Here is a 23,731-nt window from a genome sequence, read left to right on the forward strand (position 1 = left end):
GTGCTCCTGCCTGATGCTGCCTGTGTTTGCATGAGTTCTTGAGAGTTCAGAGCTTTACCTTTTTCCTTCTCGGCCAGGTTCACACTGTGGGGAGTAGATAACACAGGAAGACGCTCCAGGTCCAGTGATGTGATGGTCAAGACCCCCTGCCCCGTGGTAGATGATGTGAAAGCTCAAGGTGAGATGGAGGGAGCTGCTGGACTGTGATGCTTGGGACCAGAAACAGGGAGCTCCCCCTTCCAGCATGTCCCTGCACACATCTCGTGCCCTGGCTGTTACATCTCCTTCACCCATGGTGGCCCAGGTGCTGCCACATAGTGTTGAGCGTTGGTGTGGAGCATAGCAGGAAGCACACATCCTCTCTACAAACAAACACAGAGGTGCTCTGGGCTGGTGGGAGGATGGGTGGAGAGGCAAGCACTCGGGACATAATGAAATAACCAAGAAGACCTGCCTGTCCTGTCCTGAAAGCAACAGATAGTGGAGGTGGTGTCTGTGCTTAAGAAACCCCAGTTGTGTGCCTTCTCATAAACAAATGATATTTCACTAACAATACCTGATGACACCACCTAACCTGGACTGAGTCCAGAGAATGCCATCTACTCTATTGCTCCTCCATTGGGACCTTGTCTTGATATGATATAAATCATACCTCAGGGGAAAATCTTGGCTCTGGTCTTGGTTTCCCTAGAGCTGAGGTTTAGCCTGGTGGGCTTTGTTCATGTTTTTCCTTGCACCCCACTGAATATTCCCTGTCCTTCTGCCCAGAAATAGCAGACAAGATCTACAACCTCTTCAATGGCTATACCAGTGGCAAGGAGCAGCAAACAGCCTACAACACTCTACTGGACCTGGGTTCCCCCAGCCTGCACCGAGTCCTTTACCACTACAACCAGCACTATGAGAGCTTTGGGGAGTTCACTTGGCGTTGTGAAGATGAACTGGGACCCAGGTAGGCTCTGGAGCTGGGTTGGCTACGTAAACAGGCCTGCCCACCAACATGCTTAGCCCTCATAGATGTTGGTCACCAGGAAGGTGGCTCTCTGGCAAATCTCATGAATTGTTTTGATGATATAGCTTAGAGTCTCACAGTGGGATTTCTGTTTTGCTGGATGCTGTGCATATGTTCGGGGTCCAGCCATCTCCCATGAAGGGGCATAAACATAGGACAAGGTGAAAGGTAACCGTTGTCAACCCATTGTCCTTGTCCATCTCATCAGTCCTATACCGTCTCTGGAGTTTTACCTAGTCCTTTTATTCCATGTAGGGTAAGAAGGGGACAGGAATGAGATTCTCTTTTTCCCTCAGTAGCTGCTGCCACAGGCAAAAGGGCAGAAAATCTCAGAAAAATAGCGCACCTTTGAGGAATGGAGGTTGCTGCTGGTGAGAAGGGAGGGAGTATGGTTGGAGCATGGTGGCCCTGGAGAAGAGCCCTGGGCATTGATGGAGGAGAGGAAGTGCAAGAAGGTGGTTGTACCTCCATGCCTACTGGACAAATTGACACAGAAGATCTTGGTTGTGGAAGCTGCTGAATGAAGTTGCTGAAACACACAGACCAAGTGCATGCCAAGGTCAGGCTTGGTTTTCCTCCTCCTGGGCTTTGGCTTGAGTTGAATGCATCTCTGTGCGTTGAACTCACTGTCACTTGTGGTCCAAAGCAGGCAGTGGATTGACCTTGGCGCTGAATTGCACATGTGTTCCCTTCCTTTTGATCCATGTCTGTGGTAATGTGGGGTGATCTTAGGGACGTGAGTATTTTTGGTGCCCAGGCAGTGCTGAGCTTCCATGGTAGGTTATTGGGGAGGTTGCCCTGTGTTCTTCCTGGCTGAGACAGTCCCTTCGTGCCTCAGTGAGCACTATGTCCTCTTCCTGGGCTTCTCCAGGTCACTGCAGCCCCTCCAGCTCTCTGGGGATGGGGTGCCTCATGCCACAGGCTTGTGAAAGCAGCCAGATGTTCCCTTCTCCCCATGTCCTTCGAAGTCCACTTTTGGTCTGCATGGTTTCCCAGTAACATGGATGTTTCCAGTCAGTTTATCAAGCTAGGCTGGGAAATTGTGTGGGCTGCAGTGCTGTTTCGTAACATCTGTCCTCCAAAGAACCAGAGTCTTGAGCCCATCCAGAAATCAAGATTACTTCAAATGTACGTCAGCAACAGCTCCTATCTATGAAATGCATGGCCTCCACCTTATCCCCTGCCCCACACCTCCTCTTGCTGGTATCCCCACTGTCTGTCTTCCAGGTGATCGCTTCTGGACTTCTAGCAGAGGATTGGAGATGCTTTGTGTACCTTCTCTGCTATGAGGTCAGAAAGACTCAGCAAATATCTGGTGCCTGTCTTGAATTTAGTGTCTCTTAAGCATGTCTCCTAGTTCAGCTTTGGTGGGAAACTCCCAAGAGATCCCCTGCTCCCTGGAGCAAAGCTGGTGTCTCTCCTCTTTTCCCTTTTCCCATTTATGTTCTAAGAAATTTAAACTCTCTGAGGCAGAGCCTCAAAACTCAGTAGCGACATCCCAGTATGTGGAGACTTGTTGTTAAGGCTGAGGTTCCCTCTAGCTTCTCTGCCCAGGGTTGCTTCATTCCCATGACACCGATTGTGACCAGCAGGCTTGGACTTAAGCCGCACCTTTGTCTCGAGCCCAGCTGCGGTGATGCTGCTCTGTCTCCATTTCCAGATGTGAAAGTTCCAGATGTGGTTTGCACAGACCAACTGACATCTGTTGTGATGGTTTGCGTGAGGACTACATAAAATTCCCTATGTGACAGACTGGAGTCATCCCACAGCCACTGCCAGCACTGAGGCCAAGCATTGCCACTGCTACTCATTGCCTCAGCAAGGAGACCAAGGACCATCCAGAACATAGGGTGGAAGCTGCCTCCTTTATCCCCACAAGGCAGAGGTGCATTGGGATGGAGCAGCCAGAAATGCTACTGAATTGCCCAAATATTACTGTTTGCTGTGTGAATCTATAAGCCAGAGGGTTAATTCCACCCTCTGGAAATGCTGGAGCACTTAAGATGGGATGACGCAAGTTGCTGATGAAGTGTTTGCAGCTCGCACTACTTGGAAAGACACATTTAGGCAGCTGCAGTGGGTTCTGGTGATGACAAATCTTGGAAAGCAGGCCTCCTGTTTGATCGTCTGCGAGGGCGAAGCATCCAGACTGGTGGTGACAGGACAAATCACTTGCAGATGACATTATTTAGCCAGCAGACAGAGTGTTTGTGTGACTGTTGCTGATGCTCCTTTGAAGTCCTGGATGTGGATCCACGCGACTGACTCTACCATGTCCCTCCTCCTCCACGCGGCCATGCCGCCTTCTGGCTCTGCTCACTCGGGGCACGCTCACCTCCCTTTTCAGCGATACCGGCTACTGGACTGAAGGAAGCGAGGGTGCATGCAGATAACTTGTCTGGGATTACGAATGCAAGTTGCTCCCTCCCAGTATGAGAATGGCTGCAGAGAGCCCTGGACTTTGCATCAGGAGAACAAATAGAGGGAAAGGCAAGTCATTTTCTAGCAAGTAACAAGCGAAAGTAGGATTTGATGCAAAGACTGGTGAAGTCTGGTGGTGTCTACGGGCTTTGGGCCAATATCTGTAGGATCATATTCAGCATTCCTGTTAGGGTACCTGTGACACTGGAGAAAGAGAAGCAATTGCAGCACCTCGCCCAGGGGTCTAGGTGTGGGGACCAAGAGGATTGATATGTCTGCTACCTTCCAACAGCTGGAAGACCCGGCCAGCTTGGATGGCTATCTCCAGAGTCAGCACTGTGCTAAGCACCTGCACCTCTCTGCTGTGGTCTGGATGTGAGCTCCAGGGCTGCAAGTGTCACATGGCTGCAGAGCTGCACAACCTCTTGGTGGCTCCAGACCGGCCCCTCAGAGCTGTAGCCACCTGAAGCTGGATAGCAAGGGGTGAGCTGTGCATGACCATCTGCACTGTGATGGACCTCTTGAGGGTTTCCTTTCCAGGAAAGCCAAGGTTGGCTCTGGCTGTGCCTGGGGTAAATTCACTCCTCTCCAAGCAGCTCTCTCCTGGTGGACCTGGCTTAGAGGAAGGTGTGGAGGGACTGTGGATGTTACTCTGAGGTCAGTACAGTCACACTTTAGCTGTCAAACCAGCCACAACACAACCATGGGCTCCACACACAACCTCTGCTAATCCAAGCAAGAGTGTGACAAAGAGGTTTTGGTTTTTTTCCCCAGCATCGTGATTTCTGCCTCCACTGCCTACTCCGTGCAGAATAGACGCTGAGTTACAGCTACCAAGGGGATGTATCTTCTCTTCCCTGTGTATACCAATCCTCAAATAGACCTTGAAACTGGCTAGGAAACTTAGCCCAGCTCCTGAGACACTTAAAATTTTGTCTTGGTTTCCAGGCACATGCAATACCTGCAAGACACTTAATTTGAACCCATTACCTCCACATTTGCCAGATTCCCTGGAAATCACCCAAAGTGCTAGAGAAGTTTAAAATTAAAATAATGTATTTTATCTGAACGAACTGTTTTTCTTATAAAAGCATTAGAAGCACAATTTTAAGAGGAAAAACATGAAAAGAAGAGAACATAATTGAGGTCACATTTGGCCAGGATGCTGTGCGCTCTTCCAGTATCTCTTCCAACATGAGGGGTTGGTAATTTAGCACTTTCTCACTACCAGAACAAGGGCACACCGAGGCTATATTGCCCTGGGAGTGCTGCAAGTCTGTCTGCTGCTGAAAACGGATTCCTCCTGGACCTCCTCTCCCTGTCACCCGACCTCTCCTGCCTTCCTTGGCTGGGTTGTGGCTCTTTACCAAATGCTACTGCCGTGACTTGCCTCTCCTCATTTTGTCCTCTGCAATTGGAGGATGTGTTTGCACTTGCAAAGAATGGGGGAGCTCTGCCGCATCCCTTGCTGTCTCAGAGGCATTTTGGATCAAACCTATGCTGTATGCCTCAGTATATTCCTTCTAGTTTGCACGATGTCCTTTGAGACACGTTTCTTAAACCACTACTAAACGCTACAAGTCATGTATCAGGAGGGTCATTCATTGTACTTATGTCTTATGAGGATCATAATGTTTATCTCACCTTCAGCCTTCCATGCAGACCCCTACCCCCAAGCCAGACTAATACAGATGAAAGGCATGATATTTTTAGTGGTGGTGGTTTTTTTTTTTATTCCCTAAATCTCCTTCTCCTTCCTTCTGTTCTTTTGGGCAGTCCTGCTGCCATGCTGGTTTGAGCATCCGCTGCCTACCTCATCCCATGCTCCCCTCTGCATCCTACATGTATTTTGGAGCGCAGGTTTAAGCTAACACATACTTGTTATGTGTTAGTTTAAGTGCAGACTGACGTCTCTGCATGCTGGTCCCCAAAACCATACGTTTCCTCTCCCACGTCCCACTCAGCCGTGTCACAGCAAGGGAGCGATGCTCCCGGCATGCCCATCTTTTCCGTGCCCTGACATGTTAATGGAAGTGTCCTATACAAAGCCATGTGTGACCGGCACAGTTCCCAGACTTGCAACACGTGCACTTGGTGGAGAGGACACACATGGTGACACTGCCCTGGACTGGCCACACATGTTGTGCCTGATACCTTCTAGCATTTCCCAACCCACTGCCTGCAGTGCTGTTTGCTCCCACTTTCCCATCCTGTTGTATTTGGGGTCCAGTAGCTGCAGCAGTGAGTGGTGGTGCCATTTGAGTCATTCATGATGTCCATCCCAAAGGGTGTTGGAGATTTCACAGCTACACCTGTGACTGTCCCCTTACTAAACCCTCGGCAAACCTAGCCTTCTTGTGGGGGATGATATGGGGTGGACAGGGACAGGAAAGCATAAGGCAAGGGGGGACAGGGCAGAAAAGCATAAGGCAAGTCCCAAGACCAGTGCAGCAGGTTCAGCATCGTGGTGGTGGTGTGGGCACCTGTGACCCAGGTAGGGGCATGAATTTAGACTTGCAGTGTGTCCCCCCCATCCCTCCTTATCCCAGCCGGGTCAGGCTCTGCTCTTCTACCCTCCTCACTGCCCAACTCTTGCATTGTCTCTTCTCTGTCCAGGAGCTCCCGTGGAGTCCTTAACTCTCTTTGCTTTTCTCTCCTCATACGTTCCTTCTGCCTTTCCCACCATCCCCCCATGTTGTCTCCATCGCCCTGGCTGACACCTCACTGTCCATTCCTCCTGGCATCTCCCCCTGCCTGCCCTCACTGCAGGAAAGCTGGCCTCATCCTCTCGCAGCTGGGAGACCTCAGCAACTGGTGTAACAGCCTCCTGCAAGAGCCCAAGATCAGCCTCCAGCGCTCGTCCCTTAAGTACCTCGCGTGCCGCTACAGTGAGATCAAGCCCTACGGGCTCGACTGGTCAGAGCTCAGCCGGGACCTCAAGAAGACGTGCGAGGAGCAGACGCTGAGTGTCCTTTACAATGACTATGGTGACAAGGACTACTGAGAGTTGTGGGTGCCCGCTTTCATGCTGGCCTTCCCATGGGCATTTGTGAAGGTTTTATACATGAACCCACGGCGGGGAGGGTGTCACTGATGTTTCTGGAGGCAAAAATTTGGACTCTGTGCAGGACTGACTCAGTATTAGTTTCTTCTTTGACTTTGCCAAAAGCCTTTCTAGTTAGAAGTCTTGTGGGACCCAGTTTTCTTGGATTTGTTTTATTCATTTTGCCAAGAGGTTCCTCAGCATCAGTGGAGAGGGCAGGTTGGAAGGGAACAGCTCTTTCTGCCTGCCCCATCTCTGCTCTGGCTGTGGGGAACATCCCCGAGGGTGGGGGACACTGGTCACGAGAGAAACACGGTGACACAAGCATGAGGGGACAGCAAGCGATGCAGGGTTGGGAAAATGGAAGCAGGGCATGGAGGTCAGGTTGAGATGCTAATGGTTGTGGCTGAGCAAACCAGCTACTGGGCAGCCAAGAGAATTGGGATTGTTGTTTTTTTGGCAATTGTAAAGCATGAGGTCTGGATGAGACCTGGCTAAGTGATGGTGCCACTGCAAGGCAGGAGTGGGGCGCCATCATCTGGGGCAAGGAGAGGGGGGCATTGGTGACCCCCATCTCCTCAGGTTCTTCTGTGATAGTCAAAGCCCACATTTGCTCCAAGAGGGCAGCTTGGTCTCAGGGCCAGTGGTCAGCTGGACATCATCATCTTTCTTCTTGTGGGACCAAATTCCTTAGAAGTCAACTTAAAAATCCCTTCCGTTTTTTTTTTTAACCCACCATAATAAAGACTTCAAAGCAATGTCAAACTACTGCTCAGGAGAGCCCCAGTCAAGACAGCAGCACCCATACGGCACAGACGAGGTTGCCTTCTGCACCAGCCGCCCTGTAGCCATGGCATAGCGCAGGCTCTGCATGGCGAGGGGTGTGAGGTGTTGTGTACCCCGATGCAGCATTGCACAACGGTCCCAGAGGTCCTCGTCCCAAAGAGGGCTCAGTGACTTGGTGTGACGGGCAGGCTTCTGGGGGTGTTGCTTGCCCGTGTTCAGGCTCACATCTGCAGCTCTCACTGGTGACTTTTTTTTTTAAACCAGAGAGCTGAGGTTGTCCTGGGACACTGGGCTCAGTTCAGAGCAAACTGTTCCCGAAAACCCTGTTACCACTGACAGTGTTGGAGGCAGCAAACGGCTTCCTTTTAGCTTCAGCTTCCAGCCTTCTTTGCAGAGGAGGCATCTCTGGACTTGCCAGCTGTGCACTTTTGATCTGGACAAGCCCTACAGTGGGATTTTTACGATGCCTCTTCAGAAAGAAATTTCCTTTTCATTTTTTTTTCAGTCTTGGCAGGAGCAATCTTCAGACGGTCTCTTACGATTTTCTGCCTCATTCCTCCTGCTACCTGCCAAGGACACAGCTCGAATATTTGCGTGGTGCTGGGAGGGAGGCGGCTGTGATCCGCAGCCGGTCACAGCAGACAGCGCTGCATCACGGTATTTGCACAACAACAGTTCAGTATCTTCCTGCTGGACAACACGTGGCTTCTCATGGGCAGACCTCTCCTCCAGGGGCATCTGGCCTAGACTGGGGAGCAGTCACTAGCAGTCAGTGTTACCTGGGTGTCCCAGTGTTGTGTCTGTAAGCGGTCTTTGGGCAAACACCTGCTCTTTGCAAGGAAGAAGTCTACTGGGTCCTTTTGGCTTTTTCTTCCATGTTTCTCCTTATATTTTGATGTGCCCGATGCTGCCAAGGGCTTGGGGCTCAGAGCAAGACCAGCGCCACCTCTGTGCACAGGTATGTGTGGGCAGGTGATCCATACTGAGCTGTTGCTCCTTTTCCTTTCAGCCACGGGCAATCTTGGCCAAGATGCTTTGGTTTATCCTCTCACTTCTCCCAGTGGACACTGAGACAACTTTTAACTTCCAGCCAGGCAGCCATCCAGGGATGGGCAAAGGGCACCTCTGCTCAATGCCTCGGAGGGATGCTTGAGTGAAGGCTGCTCTGGCCCAGACACAAGTTGGTTGCTTGCCAAGTAATACCACTTACGTGGCCTTTATATGAAACGCAGACTGTTTTCCTTTGGGTAGCAGACTCCTCTCTTTTATTGCTTACTAGGTACAGCAGCAGGGACAGGAGCAGTGCAGTCTGCCAGCCACTAGCTGCGATGCTGCCAGGAAAACCCCGGACGCCCCACCCATTCACACCTGCCTAGGTTACTTTTTCATCCTGCCCCAAGATTTGCACTGGGGCTCTGCAGATATTTCTGTTCTGCTTCTCTGCTCACATTTCAAAGCCCTTGCATGGTCAACCAGAACCCTGCAGCATCATCAGCCGGCCAGGCTGGGCTCTTCTCCCTTGGATCCAGCTTCCCTGTGGGCTGGGAGATGGACCACCCCAGAGGGAGAGAGGAAAGCCACCAGTTCACGGTCCTTCAGTATCACCCTTGCACAGTTGGACGTGACTTGGCATCCCCATCCTGTGATGGACTGTGCAGTCTGCTGGGGGGGCTGTGCTCTGCCTGGTTGACCGCCGTGGTGTTGCTGCACCTGCTGTGCCGGCAGGTCCTGCCAGTGTGGCACTTCTGCGGAGCCATTTTCATGATGGCCGTGGCTTTGTGAAGGCTCCCTTCTTGGTTTCTTCACTCTGGCTTTGCAACTCAGAATTTTGCTCGAACTTAGATTTTCTTGCCAAAACCCCCCAGATACATACATGAGCCCATCTCAGACAAGCGCCAACAGCCTGCCATGGGGGCCTAGACCACAGTGGGGGGGTTGCACCATGGCTGCAGACCTGGCCTGGGTGAGATGTGTAGCAGGGGGCTTGCTCACTCACAACAGCCATGGGACAGCCCCAAGGCATGCCCTTCCCTGCAGAGCTGACACCATCTGCATCTGCCACAGTATCCTACACAGTATTTTCTCTCTCAGACTCCTGTGTCTTCTCATGCTGCCAACCACAAAAAAGCTGGAGAAGACACTGCTTTCTGTACATTTGTGCAACCTCCCTCACCCCCCGCCCTCTCTTCTTGTTTTATTAATTAACTGAATGATCATTCACCTGAGATGAACCTCTGGGCCATTATGTTTTCTTTGCTGCACCCATACCCCTGTAATAGCATTACTACCTTTTACTTGTTGTAGAGTTATTTAACATATAAAGATGTTTTGGTCCTTTTCTTTACAAAGATGGCTACAATTCATGTTCCTTGATGTTCTATTAAAACTCTAATGTGACGTTTTACTACTGTAGATTGAAAGTAGGGTGCTTTAGGGTGAGATAGCCACACAGCAAGAAACACAAAACCCTTCTGGATTACTTAAAAAAAAAAAGGTCTTAAACAACAGCAGCACCAACAACAAAAAAATCATTGTAACACTATGTAAAACTCCAGATGATAATTTAACTGATTATTAAATGGAGCTGTTATTAATCTGTGGCTCTGGCAAACTGGAGTGTTTGTTTATAGTTTTGGTGCAGTTGATGTCATCTTTTGGTAGCGGATGAAACACTCCCAGCCTTTGAACTTGGGTGCGTCTTCACACAAGTTTAGCATTAGCCTGTCTGCCCACTGGGTTAGTGAAGTCCCGAACCACTCAGCACAACACAAGGAGAGCTGTGTCCTGCACCTCGCCTTGCCAACCTTCTCTGCTGGGCACGGCGAAGTGCATATGCCTGCAGGCACCCTCGGGTTTTGTGGGGAATACTGCATTTACATACCGTCCATGAGGGGCTCTCAGTCCTTGCTTTACAAACCAATGTGGGTGTTGGAACTTTGGGAGCAGAGTCAGAAAAAGCTCCTTTTAGCCTGTCTTTTTAGGGTATAAGGTGGATTGGGATGGTGCTATCTGGCAGTCAACCACCCCCTGAGAACTTCCTGGTCCATCTGGCAGACTTTTGACGGAAGACTAGCAGCATCAAAAATATTAATGTCCTCCGAACAATGCAAAAATCAGTGCCTGAGCAGAGATGAGAGACACAAAGGATGCCTTAGAAGTCACTTAGAGAGAGCAGTGTTGTGTCTAGTGTTCAGGCCATTAGCACTTGTAGTGGCTGGCCCCTTGGCCGAGCCCAGTGTGTATTGCCACCTGCCCTGCCAGATGGGTGGGAGACCCAGGCAGTGCTGGGGATTACTGTGGGCAGGCAGACAGGATGCCTGGGAGGACATGGGAGAGGGAGGATTTAGGGACTATAGCACATGAATCCATAGGAAACCGGACTTCATTACATCTCATGGAACAACTTGATTTTTTTTTTTTCCCCCACTGCTAAATTGCAGGAAAATAAGTTAAAAATACACACAATACTTTCCTTTTGCTATTTTCCATGCAGTTAAGTGCTGTGGCTGCCACCGTCTCATTGCACAATAACCCATGGCTGTGGAATGAGACGTGAGGAGGAGGAGGAGAAGAGGGGCTGCATGGCAGCGAGGCATGCAGTCGCAAGCCTGAGCTGCTATGTAAGAAGGTCTCAGCACGGCTGGCTCATCAGACCTTTGCCAGAGCAAATCTCCTCGGGGGTCATCTGGCTTGCAAGTAATGGGGGTTTGGAGAAAACCACCCCAAAAAGCAAGTGGACCTTTATAAAAGATGTGTCACCAGTTGACACAAAATGGCAGCTATTTAGGAAGTGTTTGGTAATATATGTGCATGTTGGAAGGGTTGCTGTTGGCCGGCGGTCCCTATTCATCCTCAGGTATGTACCAGCACGGATTTCTGCATTTCAGCGCATGCATGAATGATGTGGCGCTTCTGGGGCCCTCACACAAGGCACCGTGTCCCCACCTTGGTCCTGGTGGCTGCCCTGTTTCTTAATGACTGACTGTGTGGTCTTCTCGATCTGGCTAACAAAGCTTTTCAGATCCAGTGTGTTGCTGAAAAAGCCACCACCCTGCTCAACTGTATGTCAAAAGCCTGGGCTGCAGTGATCATGCACTGCAGTCCTAAGGGATCGCAGTCCTAAGTTCATGGTCCTAAGGGCTATGTGTCATACAAGGAGCGTAGTCAGGACCCTGAATTTTAGGAAAGCAACCCTCCAGATCTTCAAGGAGTTAGGCAATAGGACTCCTTGGGAGATGGTTCTCAGGGACAAGGGGGGAGAACAGATCTGGCAGATCTTTAAGGATGCTTTCCATAGAGCACAAGAGCTCTTGATCTCCAGGTGTAAGAAATCAAGCAAGAAAGGGAAGAGACCAGAATGGCTGAGCTGGGACCTGCTGTCAAACTAAAAGGCAAGAAGGAACTGCACAGGCAGTTCAAGCAGGATCAGGTATCCTGGGAAGAGTATAGGGACGCTGCCTGGTTATGTAGGGATGAGGTCAGGAAGGCCAAGGCACGGCTGGAGCTGACCTTGGCAAGGGATGCTAAGAATAACAAGAAGGGCTTCTACAGGTATGTCAACCAGAAAAGGAAGGTTAAAGAAAGCATATCCCCCCGCTGAGCAAGGGTGGCAAACTGATAACAACAGACAAGGAGAAGGCTGAGATTCCTAGAAACTTTTTTGCCTTGGGTTTCACTGCCAACCTTTCTCCTCACACCTCCCAAGTTGAAGGACCACAAGACAGGGACCTGCGGGACAAAGTCCCTCCCACTAAGTGAAGACAAGATTCTTGACCACCAGAGGAACCTGAACACACACAAGTCCATGTGACCTGATGAGATGCACCCCAGAGTCCTGAGGGAATTGGCTGATGTAATTGCCAAGCCATTCTCCATGATATTTGAAAAGTCATGGCAGTCAGGTGAAGTCCCTGGTGACTAGAAGAAGGGAAACATTACACCCATTTTTAAAAAGGGTAGAAAGGAGGACCCTGGGAACAACAACCTATCAGCCTCACCTCTCTGCCTGGGAAGATCATGGAACACATCCTCCTAGAATCTATGCTAAGGCACATGGAGAACAGGGAGGTGATTTGAGACAGCCAGCATGCCTTTAGTAAGGACAACTCCTGCCTGACCAACCTAGTGGCTTCCTACAATGGAGTGACTACATCGGTGGACAAGGGAAGAGCAATGGATATCATCTATCTGAACTTCCGCAAGGCCTTTGACATGGTCCCCCACAACATCCGTCTCTCTAAGTTGGAGAGATACTGATTTGATGGGTGAACCGTTCGGTGGATAAGGAACTGGATAGATGGTCACATCCAGAGGGTAGTGATCAATGGCTCGATGTCCAGATGGAGAGGGACGACAGTGTCCCTCAGGGATCCATACTGGCACTGGTGCTGTTTAATATCTTCAACAGTTATATAAATGGTGGGATCAAGTGCACCCTCGGCAAGATTGCAGATAACACCAAGCTGTGTCATGTGGTCAACATGCCAGAGGGGTGGAATGTCATCCAGAGGGACCTGGACAAGCTAGAGAGGTGGGCCCATGCTAACTTCATGAAGTTCAACCAGGCCAAGTGCAAGGTCCTGCACTTGGGTTGGAATAATCCTTGTTATCAATACAGTCTGGGGGTTGATGTGATAGAGAGCAGCCCTGCGGAAAAGGACTTGGGGGTACTCGTGGATGAAAACCTGGACTTGAGCCAACAATGTACACTCGCAGCCCAGGCAGCCAGTTGCATCCCAGGTTACACCAAAAGCGGTGTGACCATCAGATCGAGAGAGGTGATTCTCCCCCTCTACTCTGCTCTGGTGAGACCCCACCTGGAGTACTGTGTCCAGCTCTGGAGCACTCAGCACAAGAAGGACATGGACCTGTTGGAGTGGGTCCAGAGGAGGGCCACAAGGATGATCAGAGGGCTGGAGCCCCTCTGCTGTGAGGACAGGCTGAGAGAGTTGGAGTTGTTCAGCCTGGAGAAGAGAAGGCTCCGGGGAGACCTTATAGCGGCCTTCCAGTACCTGAAGGAAAGCCGGGGAGGGGCTGTTTACAAGGGCATGTAGCAATAGGACAAGGGGCAACTAGAGCAGGGCAGGTTTATATTAGACATTAGGAAGAAGTTCTTTACAATGAGGGTGGTGAGATACTGGAACAGGTTGCCAAGAGAAGTGGTGGAGGCCCCATACCTGGAGACATTCAAGGCCAGGCTTGAAGAGGCTCTGAGCAATCTGATCTAGTTAAAGATGTCCCTGCTCACTGCAGGGGACCTTTAAAGGTCCCTTCCAACCCAACACATTCTATGATTCTATGTCCCCCTCATCTTGGGGACACAGGGGTTGGCATCTCTTGCCTTGGGGCTGGGTGTTTGGCAGAAAGGAGGGGATGGGATGGGAAAACAGCTCGTCACTTGGCTACTGCCATAGACAGCTGCCCTTTTTGATTTAAAAATGGTTGTCTGGGGCTGTGAGACCCCTTAATCTGCTGTCCTCTGTGGATGCAAATCTAGCCCCAGTGGAAGTTCATGATTTGGGGACCTTTGCTCCAGAGAGGACATCTGATGTCACCAGGAGATGATGTTCCTCCTCCAGGAAGCAATGTGAGAGTCCGTGCAAAGACCAGAAGTGAAGGAGAGGCTGGTGTGGAGCAAAGGGAGGTACATGGCCATCAGAGATGGCTGGAGGAAGAGGGAGCGGGGTTTAAAGACACAACAAAGGAAATTGAAGATAATGAGGAGCGAGACTCAGGGTGAGTTGACTGTCCCCAGCAGGAGTATACCCCCTTTGGCTTTTGAGCATCTCCATCCCAGCCCTAACCCCCTGGACATGGTACAAGGGCCAGCACTGGAGGCAACCCTGCCTGCAGCCCTGCCTGCATGCCCCTGTGCATTCCCAGCTGCTCCGGCACAGGCAGCCAGAAAGACTGAGGGTTTGCTGGGGCCTCGCTTGCTTCCAGGAGCAACACAAACCCAAAGCACCTCCGTTTGTTTCGATCAGGACTGGTTGCACATGGCTGCAATGACAGCTGTGACGGGAAGGGCACCTTGGCCTCTGGTGGCAGACGCAGCTCCTTGTCCCCAGGTGCTCCCTGCTGAGCCAGCTGCCAGGGCAGCACAGGATACCCTGTGTTGGGGACTTTTCCTTCCATTTTCTCAGCCCATTGCTCCTCTCCAGGGCCCTTGACATGCTCACGTCAGCCCCGCAGGAGGAAATTTGGGATTTCATTGCTTTTTGTAGCCTTGGCATTGCCCCCTGGTGTCCAGCAGCGCCCCGGACCCTGACCCACTGCAAGTGCTTGTGTTTTTCAGTCCTTTCTAATCTCTCCACTTGCTCAGCCGTGACTTACCTTCTCCATTGCTTCCAGGTGAGGCACATGATGAAGGAAAGAGAAATAGCTCCTAGCACAGCTTTGGCCTTTTCAAACCCTGCGCTGAGCTGTGAAACAGCAAAGGGGCTCCTTGAGGGACTATCTTGCCCGTCTGATGCGTGGAGAGGCTTGAAATGTCCCCAGAACTGGTCCATTGGAAATGCAGCCTGGATTTTGTTATCTGCCATTTGTACTTGCTTGTTCTGCTCTTGGAAACCAAGACTTTTTTCAGGGCCATTTTATTTGATCAGTTGAAACTGCCTTAAAATAGGAGGAAAAAATACCCATAAAGTATACACCAAAAAAACCCTGAACAGTGGAAAAGGTAGCAGTGGGAAGAAGAAAACCCCTGCAATCCTCTTTCCCCAAAGTCTATGAAAAGCAGTATCTCCTTCCGGTAAACCACCCTGCAAGCCCTGAGAAAGCAACCACAGGGCATGCTGTTCCTGTTGCAGATGTTGCTACCAGCTGTGGCCACTGCAGACCATCATGGCTTGGTGGCTCTGTACCCAGCACCCTGGGAGACCTGGCTGTGTGGGGGCCACTGGGAATTGGGAATAGCAACAGGGAAAGACTCCTAGGGGGAGAAGCCTCCGCTGTCCCTCCTCATGCCACTGTCACGATAGCCTTCCATCGTGGGGGTTGGTCGGACTTTCAAACCTGTCCCAGATGCTCCAGGTGCCCCGGTCTGGAGGAGATGCACAGGTATGGCTGGGGACACACAGGGCTGTGGTTGCAGCAGGCTCCACAGGACAGGCTGCTTCATTGAATGCTGCAAATACCCTTTTCCAGAGTACCAGAAACGCTGATTTGGCCAACTGGTCAGAGCAGAGCAGCTGTGGGCATCTTTGAGGTGAAGTCCTAACCCATGAGGGTTAGGGTTAGTCCTAACGCACTCCTTGGATGTCCCCTGTCTTGGTGACACAGGATATTTGTGGATTTGGGTCTGTACACGGGAGGAGCTTCAGCTGGTATTATGGCACCAGCTTGCCCTGGTCCGTGTCATGCTTTGTGCTGGTGGTGCACTGAAGTGGAGATGGGTGGCTTGGGCTCACCACCATCCAATGGGGAAGCTGGAGATGGCTGCCCACACACCATGGGCTGTCACCTACCTTGTGCTGGGCTTTTTGGTGTTTCCCAGTCCATATGTACAAAGGTTATCCGGTTGCTTAAAAAAAAAAAATTCCCAAAATCTTTAAGCAACTTCTTTGATTGATTGTCTTTGGTTTTAGCTCTTTTGCCAAGACGCCACTTGGCATGTCTCTCTGGCTCTGGCATGACCCACCCTCTGCTCCCTGTCCCCAGGGAGGCAGCATGTGAACACACACACACACACACATGTTTTTCCTACCTTTAAGGTGGGTTAATTACAAAAGGTGATTGGCAATGGACCAGTTTGTGGCATAAGCAGCAGAAGACCATCTGCAAAAGTGTCCTCACAGTTGGTGGCACAGCAAAAGCCGCCTGGATGTCAGCCTTGAACAGGGAGAGCACTGGAGGGAAGGGGCGGGGGTCCCCAACCCAAAACCCAAAGGGGGTCTCCCACTGGACTGAGACGGTGCTGGGAGAACCCATAGTTTGGGGCAGAGAAAGGTGTGTGGGACCCAGGGTGCTGGAAGCAGATGAACCACCTCCCTCCCCTAGCCTGGCCCCTCCTTGGGTGAAGCAAGGAGACAAAAGAGGTAGAGGATGAGAAGATTATTTATTTTTCATAGATTTTTATAAAAAATAATTATCAAATACAAAAAAATAAAAATAGCAGCCTCCATTGTGAATAAAACCCTAAAGGGGACAAAAAATGCTCAGTGTCGCTATAGAAGAACAATATTTCGGTACGTAGAAGCTATCCATTCATGAGAAGCACAAATCTCTGTCAGCCAAGCCAGCACCTCTCCCCACCCCCGGTTCCCCTATCTATGGGGCATGGCCCCTTCCCTGTACACACTGGTAAGCAGGAATGAACCATTGCTGAGACCAGGTTTTTCATGCAAAAAGGGTGAAAATTTGACATGTAAACACGTAGGCATCTAGGTAACACTAATGCCAGGCAGGGAAGGGTTTGGCATTGCAAGATGCCGGGACTTGAAATTCTCCAATCTCCCTTTGTGTGTCACCCTCATCCCATGTCCCCACCATCCCCACCAGCAGGGGGGGCTGCCATGTCCCCCTCTGCTCTGTGCTGAGACCCCTGAATTTCCCCTTCCCTGTGCTGGTAGAGCAGGACAAGCTGCCCGAGTTGCACCTTCTGGGGGCATTGGGGACAGAAAAGTCTCAAAGGGCTTTTTTTAAAAATTTCCTTCGTTTTTTGTTGGGTTTTTTTTTTGATTGAAAAAATGGATCTCTGTCCAAAAGTTGCATTTGCGTTAAAACCCCAGCTGTTGTCACCTATGCACGATGGGAACAAAAATGTCAGTGCATCCCTGATTCAAGAGGAGATGGGACCCATCATGCCCCCTGCGGATCCCTGCCTAGGCCAGGGCAGGCAGGAGGTGACCTGGGCGATGGGCGATGGGCACACTTGGGATGAGGAAAGGGCTTGGAGAAGGTCAAGGCATCCTCTGCCTGGACGCTGGTGGGATGTCCAGGTACCTCTGCCCCTACTGCTGTCCTGCAGCCAAAAATTGCGTTAGGAGATGCCTGACAAAAAGGGGAGGGGAGGTAGGTAGCTAGGGAACGTCAAAGGATGCCTTGAAAATCCCCGGTCTGTCCACACTGTGTCACCCTCTCTCCATCGTTCTTGTGCTGGAGAAACCCTGGCTTGGAGCCTGGCTCCACTGGCACAGGCCATGTGGGAGAACGCAGCAGAGGAAGCCTTGGGTTTCTTGGTCCCAACCTGGTGGCACACCCGGGTATCCATACTCCTACTCTGTGGTCCCTTTTCTGCTCTCCTCTTTCTAACCCTTTTCTCTACCTCTTTGCAGCACAAAACCATCAGCGATAACCCCAGCTGGAGCCAGGCACCTTCCCTACTGACTGCCTCTATGGGCCTGCGTCCAAGCTGCCAAGCTGAGCTTCTGGGAATCAACTATGGGGGTCAAAGTTTCTAGCTGGGCTTCTTTGGGGCTAGAAGTGAACCTGAAGATTTTCACGAAGTGCCTACAGCAGCGAGAGACTTGTGGAAGTCAGTGACTGTATGTCTACCGTAATGGGCTCAGCCATAGAGATCATAATCAGGAAAATCTCAATGGGAAAAGATGGTGCTCAAAGTCTCCTGACGGGTTGTTCAGGTCCTGTCTTCCTGTCTCTCCTTGCATTACTGGGTCTGGTCTCCTCCGGGAACTGCTGGTAACACTGTTGAAGATCATGTTTGGAAAGGGGACATGGGGAAAGAGAGAAGGACCACCTCGTCGTCCTTCATTCAAAGCATCATACAGTTACTCTGGGTTGCCCACTATATTCCTCCTCTAGTTGGGTGTGCAGTGACCAGGGTGAGTGAGGCAGAAAGGGACCGTTGCATGTCTTTGCTCCTACTGACCACGCAGCAATCCCCATGGACACGTAACCCTTCCCAGAGGCCTCTGAAATAATGGGTGACAGGCACCTGTGGTGCCCTTTGGGGCAGCAGTGCTCACCCAATCTGCTGGGCTCATCAAGGTGATGTAAGGGAACAGCAGCGTTTCTTCTCAACCTCAAAATCCTGACCCTAAGCAGAGCAAGGCAAAGCACTGGCAAATCCCAAGGGCAAAACTTGGTGCCTGCAAGATGCCGAGAGCACCTTGAGGTCACAGCCTCCATGCCGCCTGCCTGGGGAGCGCTCTCCTAGTGTAGCCTGGGTGTTTGGCTTCTCTCTCTGTCCTCCATCCAGCTCCCTCTCAGAAATGAAGAGGAAATTCCCTGCTCCTCTCACCCGGACCTGTGCTTTTCCCAATGGTTTCTACTTCACAGCAGCATAGGTGTGTGACAAAGGACATCCTTTCTCAGCTTCATCAAGAGCAAAGAAAATATAATATATATTTATATATATATTATATATATGTGTATATATATATATATAATTAAATTTAAATATTTGCAGAGAGATCACAACTACCTCAACCTTGGTAAAGAAGCCTGTACAGCAGAGGGGGGTAAATAGGTGACAAAATCCAGAGCGAAGACAGACACCCAGATGCTGGACCAGGACAAATGTCCGTGGCAGTGCCTGGGCTCTTGGCATGGAGCCCAGCCTACTGTGTGGCTGAGGCGGCGCCGGACCCCTGGCTGAGCCACTTGAGTGTGCACCAGGCCCCCGTGTCCCAGCTGGGTTCAGGAGGGAGCAGCGATTGGGAGGGGACCGCCACGCGCCTGCCCTCCTGCACCGCAGCCCGCTGGCTACTCAGTGGCCTTGACCCATGCCCTCTGTGTGCATTCACCATCCCCCTGCCCAGCTCTTCCTGATGCCTCCTGCCTCCTCAAACCCCACCATTCCCCAGTGGCCCCCATTGCTGCCCCTTTGCTCCTCTGGCGCTCGCCTGACCGAAGAGAGGCCCTTCGTGGTGCCTCTACTGGTTCTCCTCAGCCGCTGGATCACGGCATGTGCATTCATCCTGGTCGCAGTCGGCAGCAAATGGGATCACCTGAGGGGACCAAAGGGAGATGTAAGCCTCTGCTTTGAGCTCTCTGGCCCGGCAGTACCCCAATGCCTCTGCAAGCCCTCTCCATCCCAATACAGACAGATAGACACTTTGGGCTGCACCCTGATGTTGTTGGCAGTGTGGAGACTTCCAAGCTCCATGCTTGCTGAGAAATGGGCTCTGATATGGGGTTTTCTCGGCTAAGTTTTATTCTTAGCAGTTTCCTTTTTTTTAACCTGTGTTTCAAATTTTGCAACCAAGAGTCACCTTGAGTCTTGCACCCCAAATGTCAAACCCTGGGGAGAAGTCTCCCATGGTGGGTGTGAGCCGTTTTGCCTAGGGTTGTCAGTGGTGAGGCACCTCTAGATTTCAGTTTTACTTTGGCTCCTGTTAGAAAGACCTCTTTGTCCATTTCTGAGTCCATGGACCTGTCCTTCAAGCTACTCCTGGGTCTTCCAGGCTCAGCAAATAATGAAGGTAGCATAGCCTTCTGCACCTCTTAGAGGAAATCCACCAAGCTCTCAGCTGCAAAGTGTGGCCTCCATACTACCCAATGTAGGAGCCAGGGTAGATGCATATAGTTCTTGTGCATTATGGATTAAGAAAACTCAGGCAGGCTGGACGCTGTACGAGCAGGAATGGTGGGGCAGGCAATGGGTCTGTCTAGGGTCACACATAAGCTGTGCTGCTTTGAGACACCCCATGTAAGTAGAGAGGGTCATTGCACATTGCTTTCTCTACAACAACTGAATGTGGACGAGCAAGCTTATGTCACCTTAGCTGGTGGCAGCAGAGCAAGGTGGGAGGGCACCACCAGAGCATGTGGCTCCTGGTTGACAGTTGCCCAGCCATGGGCTGTAGGAGCTGAGGAAACTTTCCTCCAAAGGTTTTACACAAACCAGGCTCAGAGCCAGGAGTTTTCCTTACTGTAGAAGGACATTTGATTTTTCGCAGCCTGGGCCAGTGAGAGGCTGGAGCCTGTTTGGTGGTTGAACCCCATATTCCTGCATCTGCCTTAGCAGCGAAGCACTGGAGGCTTGTGCTGTGGGAGATCTGGGACCTGTGGGGGATGTGAGCTGGGGCTGGGTCTCCTGAGAGCCATGGGACTGAATTCCCCCACCTTCCACTGCAAACCCGTGCTTTATTTTGGCCAGGGATTCAGATGTCTCAGACCTCCTGAGAGCCATGCCTTGCTCCAAGATGTCATGATATTGCTGTGGAGGTTTCACTCATCACTTGGGTGTAAAGCCTTTTCCCTCCTATCTCAACTGGATCTTCCCAGGATTTTATTTTTTCTTTTCTCTGTGTCTACATGTGTGATGAAAGGAGAAATGATTCAAGCTCCACAACAAAGATGAGAAGATCCAAATTCACATATTTTTGCAGTGAGAAATTATCGCGTGCCCTATGGTTTGTTTTGCTTTTGAATATGCTTAGGAAGGATGGGCTGTGAGTGCTGGATAGCAAGTTAGGTGGGAGGGGAGGTTGTGATGGCAGACAAAGTCTGTGCAACCCCAACACCAAGTTGCTCCCTCTATGCTGTTCCTCCCTCCTTCCCTCCCCAGAAGAATTGGGAGGGAAAGACAGCCCATAGCGGATGCCAATGGACCATACCAAAACCCCCTTGAGATCGATCAGTTATCCGACAAGGTGACTTCTGGCTAGCACTACATTCTGTGGAAGTCATTTCTCTGGGACTCATTTCCCAAATCGAGAGGGAACCCCATGAACATCAGTGGGAGCTGGGCTGAGCTTTCAGTCCTGCTGGCCTGGTTCCAAACCCCACTGTAATCAGTGGGATGAGGTCTATCAGCTTCAGCTGGCTTTGGTTTAAAATCATGGGTTTGTTTTCTGTTCGTGGGAGAATTGCATTGCAGGCTTGGTTCCACAGCCAGCAAAGCCAAAGAGCACAGCTAGCAGTCACCACTTAATCCTAAATCCTGGCCAAAGCCACAGAAGATGCTCACCTTCCTGGAGGACAGTGTGGAGGAGCAGCAGTCACCCCCATCATACTGGCAGTATGCCCGGTTGTTGATGGTGTCACACCAGCCATCTGCTTGGAAAGGCTAGGAAGGGAAATGAGTTGTTGCTGAAAGGGTTAGTCAAAAGCAGGAAGGTTCCCCCCAAAAGCAGAGATCCTGGGCCCTCAGCTAGGCCCCTGTACACCTCTGATGAGGTTCAAGGTCCAGTTCCATCCTACAAGACCACCTCTTCAAAGACAAAGGGCACCAGAATACTGGTATCCCAGATGATGTGTATGGAGGAGTGGGTGCTTGGAAGGCCACAGCTGTAGCTCGAGGATCAGGGAGTTGTGTCAGGAAGGGAGAAAGCAAATCCGCATTGCTAGAGAGGGTCCCAACCTGAATGTCACAAGTCCCAGTCCCCATCCCACTCAGTGCTTCTCCACGGAGACCAGTGCCACCCAACTAGGAGTGAGTTCATGTCCTGGTTCCGGCGGGGATAGGGTTAATTTTCCCTGGTATTCCATGCCCTGTGAGCCATGCCCACCCTGAGCTGCCGGGGGAGGGGGCAAGAAGTCGCCGCTTGGAGCGGGCGGGGGCGTCCCGGGTCCGGTCGGTGAGCGGCGGGTAGCGGCGGTCCCGTAATCGTGTTTGTATATGCCTCTGTCCGTGTTATTGTTGTTGTTTGCTTGTTCCCTTTGCTGTCCTGTTAAACTGCCTTTGTCTCAACCCAAGAGTCTTGCCTTTTCTTCTGATTCTTCCTGTATTAGGAAGGCCCGAGCGAGCGGCACGTGGTTCTTTGTTGCCGTCTGAGGCTAAACCACGACAGTTCACCACCTTGTCTGCTCACCCATCTTCTCATACCACTCTCACATGTCTCCACTGTAATCCAGCTCTCTGCATGTTCAAAGCTGGGGAAGGGTTCTGTAGGAAGCTGATCCAACTCTTCTGTCCAACACCCCTCCTCCCAAAGAGCTTGCCTCTGAAGTTGAGCTTGGTGACCTGGCTTGGGCAGCTAAATGCAGAGAGGCTGTTACAAGGATCGATAGAGCATCCTGCTAGAGGATCAGTCTCAGCAAGGCAGGTGCTTTATCTTCCTTGGACTACGAGAAAGATTCAGCAAGGTCAGGAGTCTCCCAGAAGTACTTACACTCAAGTCAAGCCAAGCATTGGCAAGCACTGGTTGCAAGGATTATTGCCTGTTACGGAATACTCTTGGTCTGGCTCTGACCCCAAGGAACATGTCTCCAAATTCCTCCAGACTCTCCACTGGATTCTCTAGCCCTGTCCACAGCACATGGCTCCACCAAACCTTGCCAGGTTGAACTACAAGGCTACTTGTCTGATGGCCAGCTGGGACAAACAGAAGGGCTCTTCATTAAGCACTAGCTCCCTGCAGGCAAAATCCAACTCTGGATTGAGCAGAGAGGGCACCAGCCTACTGATTACCAGAAATATTGTCAATGTGACCACATTCCAGCTTCAGTCTTGCCCATCTTCCTCCTCACTTGTCTTATTCATGGCCCAAATCCCACCCTCTGTAAGGAAATTGAGTGGTGGGGGGTTTTGCATTGCCAAAATTATGGTGGCTCCTCTTTGCAATGCACAGCGCAGTGCCCTTTGCTGCACCTTCGTGTCTGCCTGGTCAACTGGGAACTTGCAGAGCCCAGATTGTCTTGGTGCAGCTCAGACAGATGGTCCGTCACTAACAAGCCTTCTTTACTTTCAGCTCAAATGTGGAAACAGAAAGCTATCGCAGCAGAATAGCTATCTCTCCAGAAATGTTAAATGGCACAAGCAGCCATTCAGAAATCCATTATATTGTTGTTTGGTTACATGAGTCATCTGATCAGAGAAGATAAACAAGCAACTGGGGCTGAGAAGCAGCCAACTGGGGCTTAGAAGCAGTGCTGTGTGACTGGTGCAACCAAACAACATGCATGTGAAGCATTTGCAATGAACTGTCAGGAACAATCTGCAGCCGAGGTTTATTTATCATAGATACACATCAGCACTGCCAAGTAACAACCAAATGCACTAACAGAACGGAGAGACTGTTCTTTAACTAAGTGATTAGTAATGAAATGTTTCTCCCACCTCTCACCAGACTCTGTGATGGTAGCTACTGGCCCAGCAACCATGGCCAGCCTCCAGGAGGACTGCTGTCATCAGAAAGGGCTCTTGGCGAAGACCTGGTCACCACTTTACTCATGGAAGCAGCCAACTCCTTTCACTGGATCTGGTGGTCCCAAATGACAACTGGGCTTCAGAAAACACCCAGACACAGCCTTTGATGGACAGTAACCTGCAGCACCCCTAAACCGAATGACAGACTGCTGAAAAATGTCACTGCACCACAATAGCCCTGCATCCTCTGTGCCAAAGCCAACATGTGGGACTGGTGATAATGCCAGTAATTCACTTGAAAAAGCTGTGCCAAAACCAGTGAACTGATGTGGTTTTGTCATCGTGACTCACAAGGAACAGAAATGGGCTCAACGCAGGTTAATGTCACTTTAGAAAGCAGCAGCAGGGATTATGGCAAACCATCGCGTCTGTCTGTGCTGTCAGTACCACAGTCCCTGGGCCAAATCCAGGCAGC

The 23,731-nt window shown here is 50.9% G+C and overlaps 2 protein-coding genes across 4 annotated transcripts in view; one reads left to right on the forward strand and one right to left on the reverse strand.

Moving 5' to 3' along the window:
- ASTN1 (astrotactin 1) overlaps window positions 1-9,856 on the forward strand; it is a 55,110-nt gene extending 45,254 nt beyond the window's left edge. For all 3 annotated transcript variants that reach the window (XM_063343046.1, XM_063343047.1, XM_063343048.1), the window contains 3 exons: window positions 78-178; window positions 769-952; window positions 6,203-9,856. In XM_063343046.1, coding sequence (XP_063199116.1) covers window positions 78-178; window positions 769-952; window positions 6,203-6,437 — 520 coding nt within the window. In that variant the 3' untranslated portion in view covers window positions 6,438-9,856. The remainder of the gene's footprint in view (window positions 1-77; window positions 179-768; window positions 953-6,202) is intronic.
- An 8,827-nt stretch (window positions 9,857-18,683) lies between these two features.
- The window catches only part of PAPPA2 (pappalysin 2), a 96,734-nt gene continuing 91,686 nt past the window's right edge, over window positions 18,684-23,731 (reverse strand). Inside the window, exons 21-22 of the mRNA XM_063343045.1 lie at window positions 21,136-21,234; window positions 18,684-19,171 (exon numbers count right to left, since the gene is read on the reverse strand). Coding sequence (XP_063199115.1) covers window positions 19,097-19,171; window positions 21,136-21,234 — 174 coding nt within the window. The 3' untranslated portion in view covers window positions 18,684-19,096. The remainder of the gene's footprint in view (window positions 19,172-21,135; window positions 21,235-23,731) is intronic.

Source organism: Chroicocephalus ridibundus, chromosome 8 (genome assembly GCF_963924245.1).
Source record: "Chroicocephalus ridibundus chromosome 8, bChrRid1.1, whole genome shotgun sequence".
In the NCBI taxonomy this organism is placed as follows: Eukaryota; Metazoa; Chordata; class Aves; order Charadriiformes; family Laridae; genus Chroicocephalus; species Chroicocephalus ridibundus.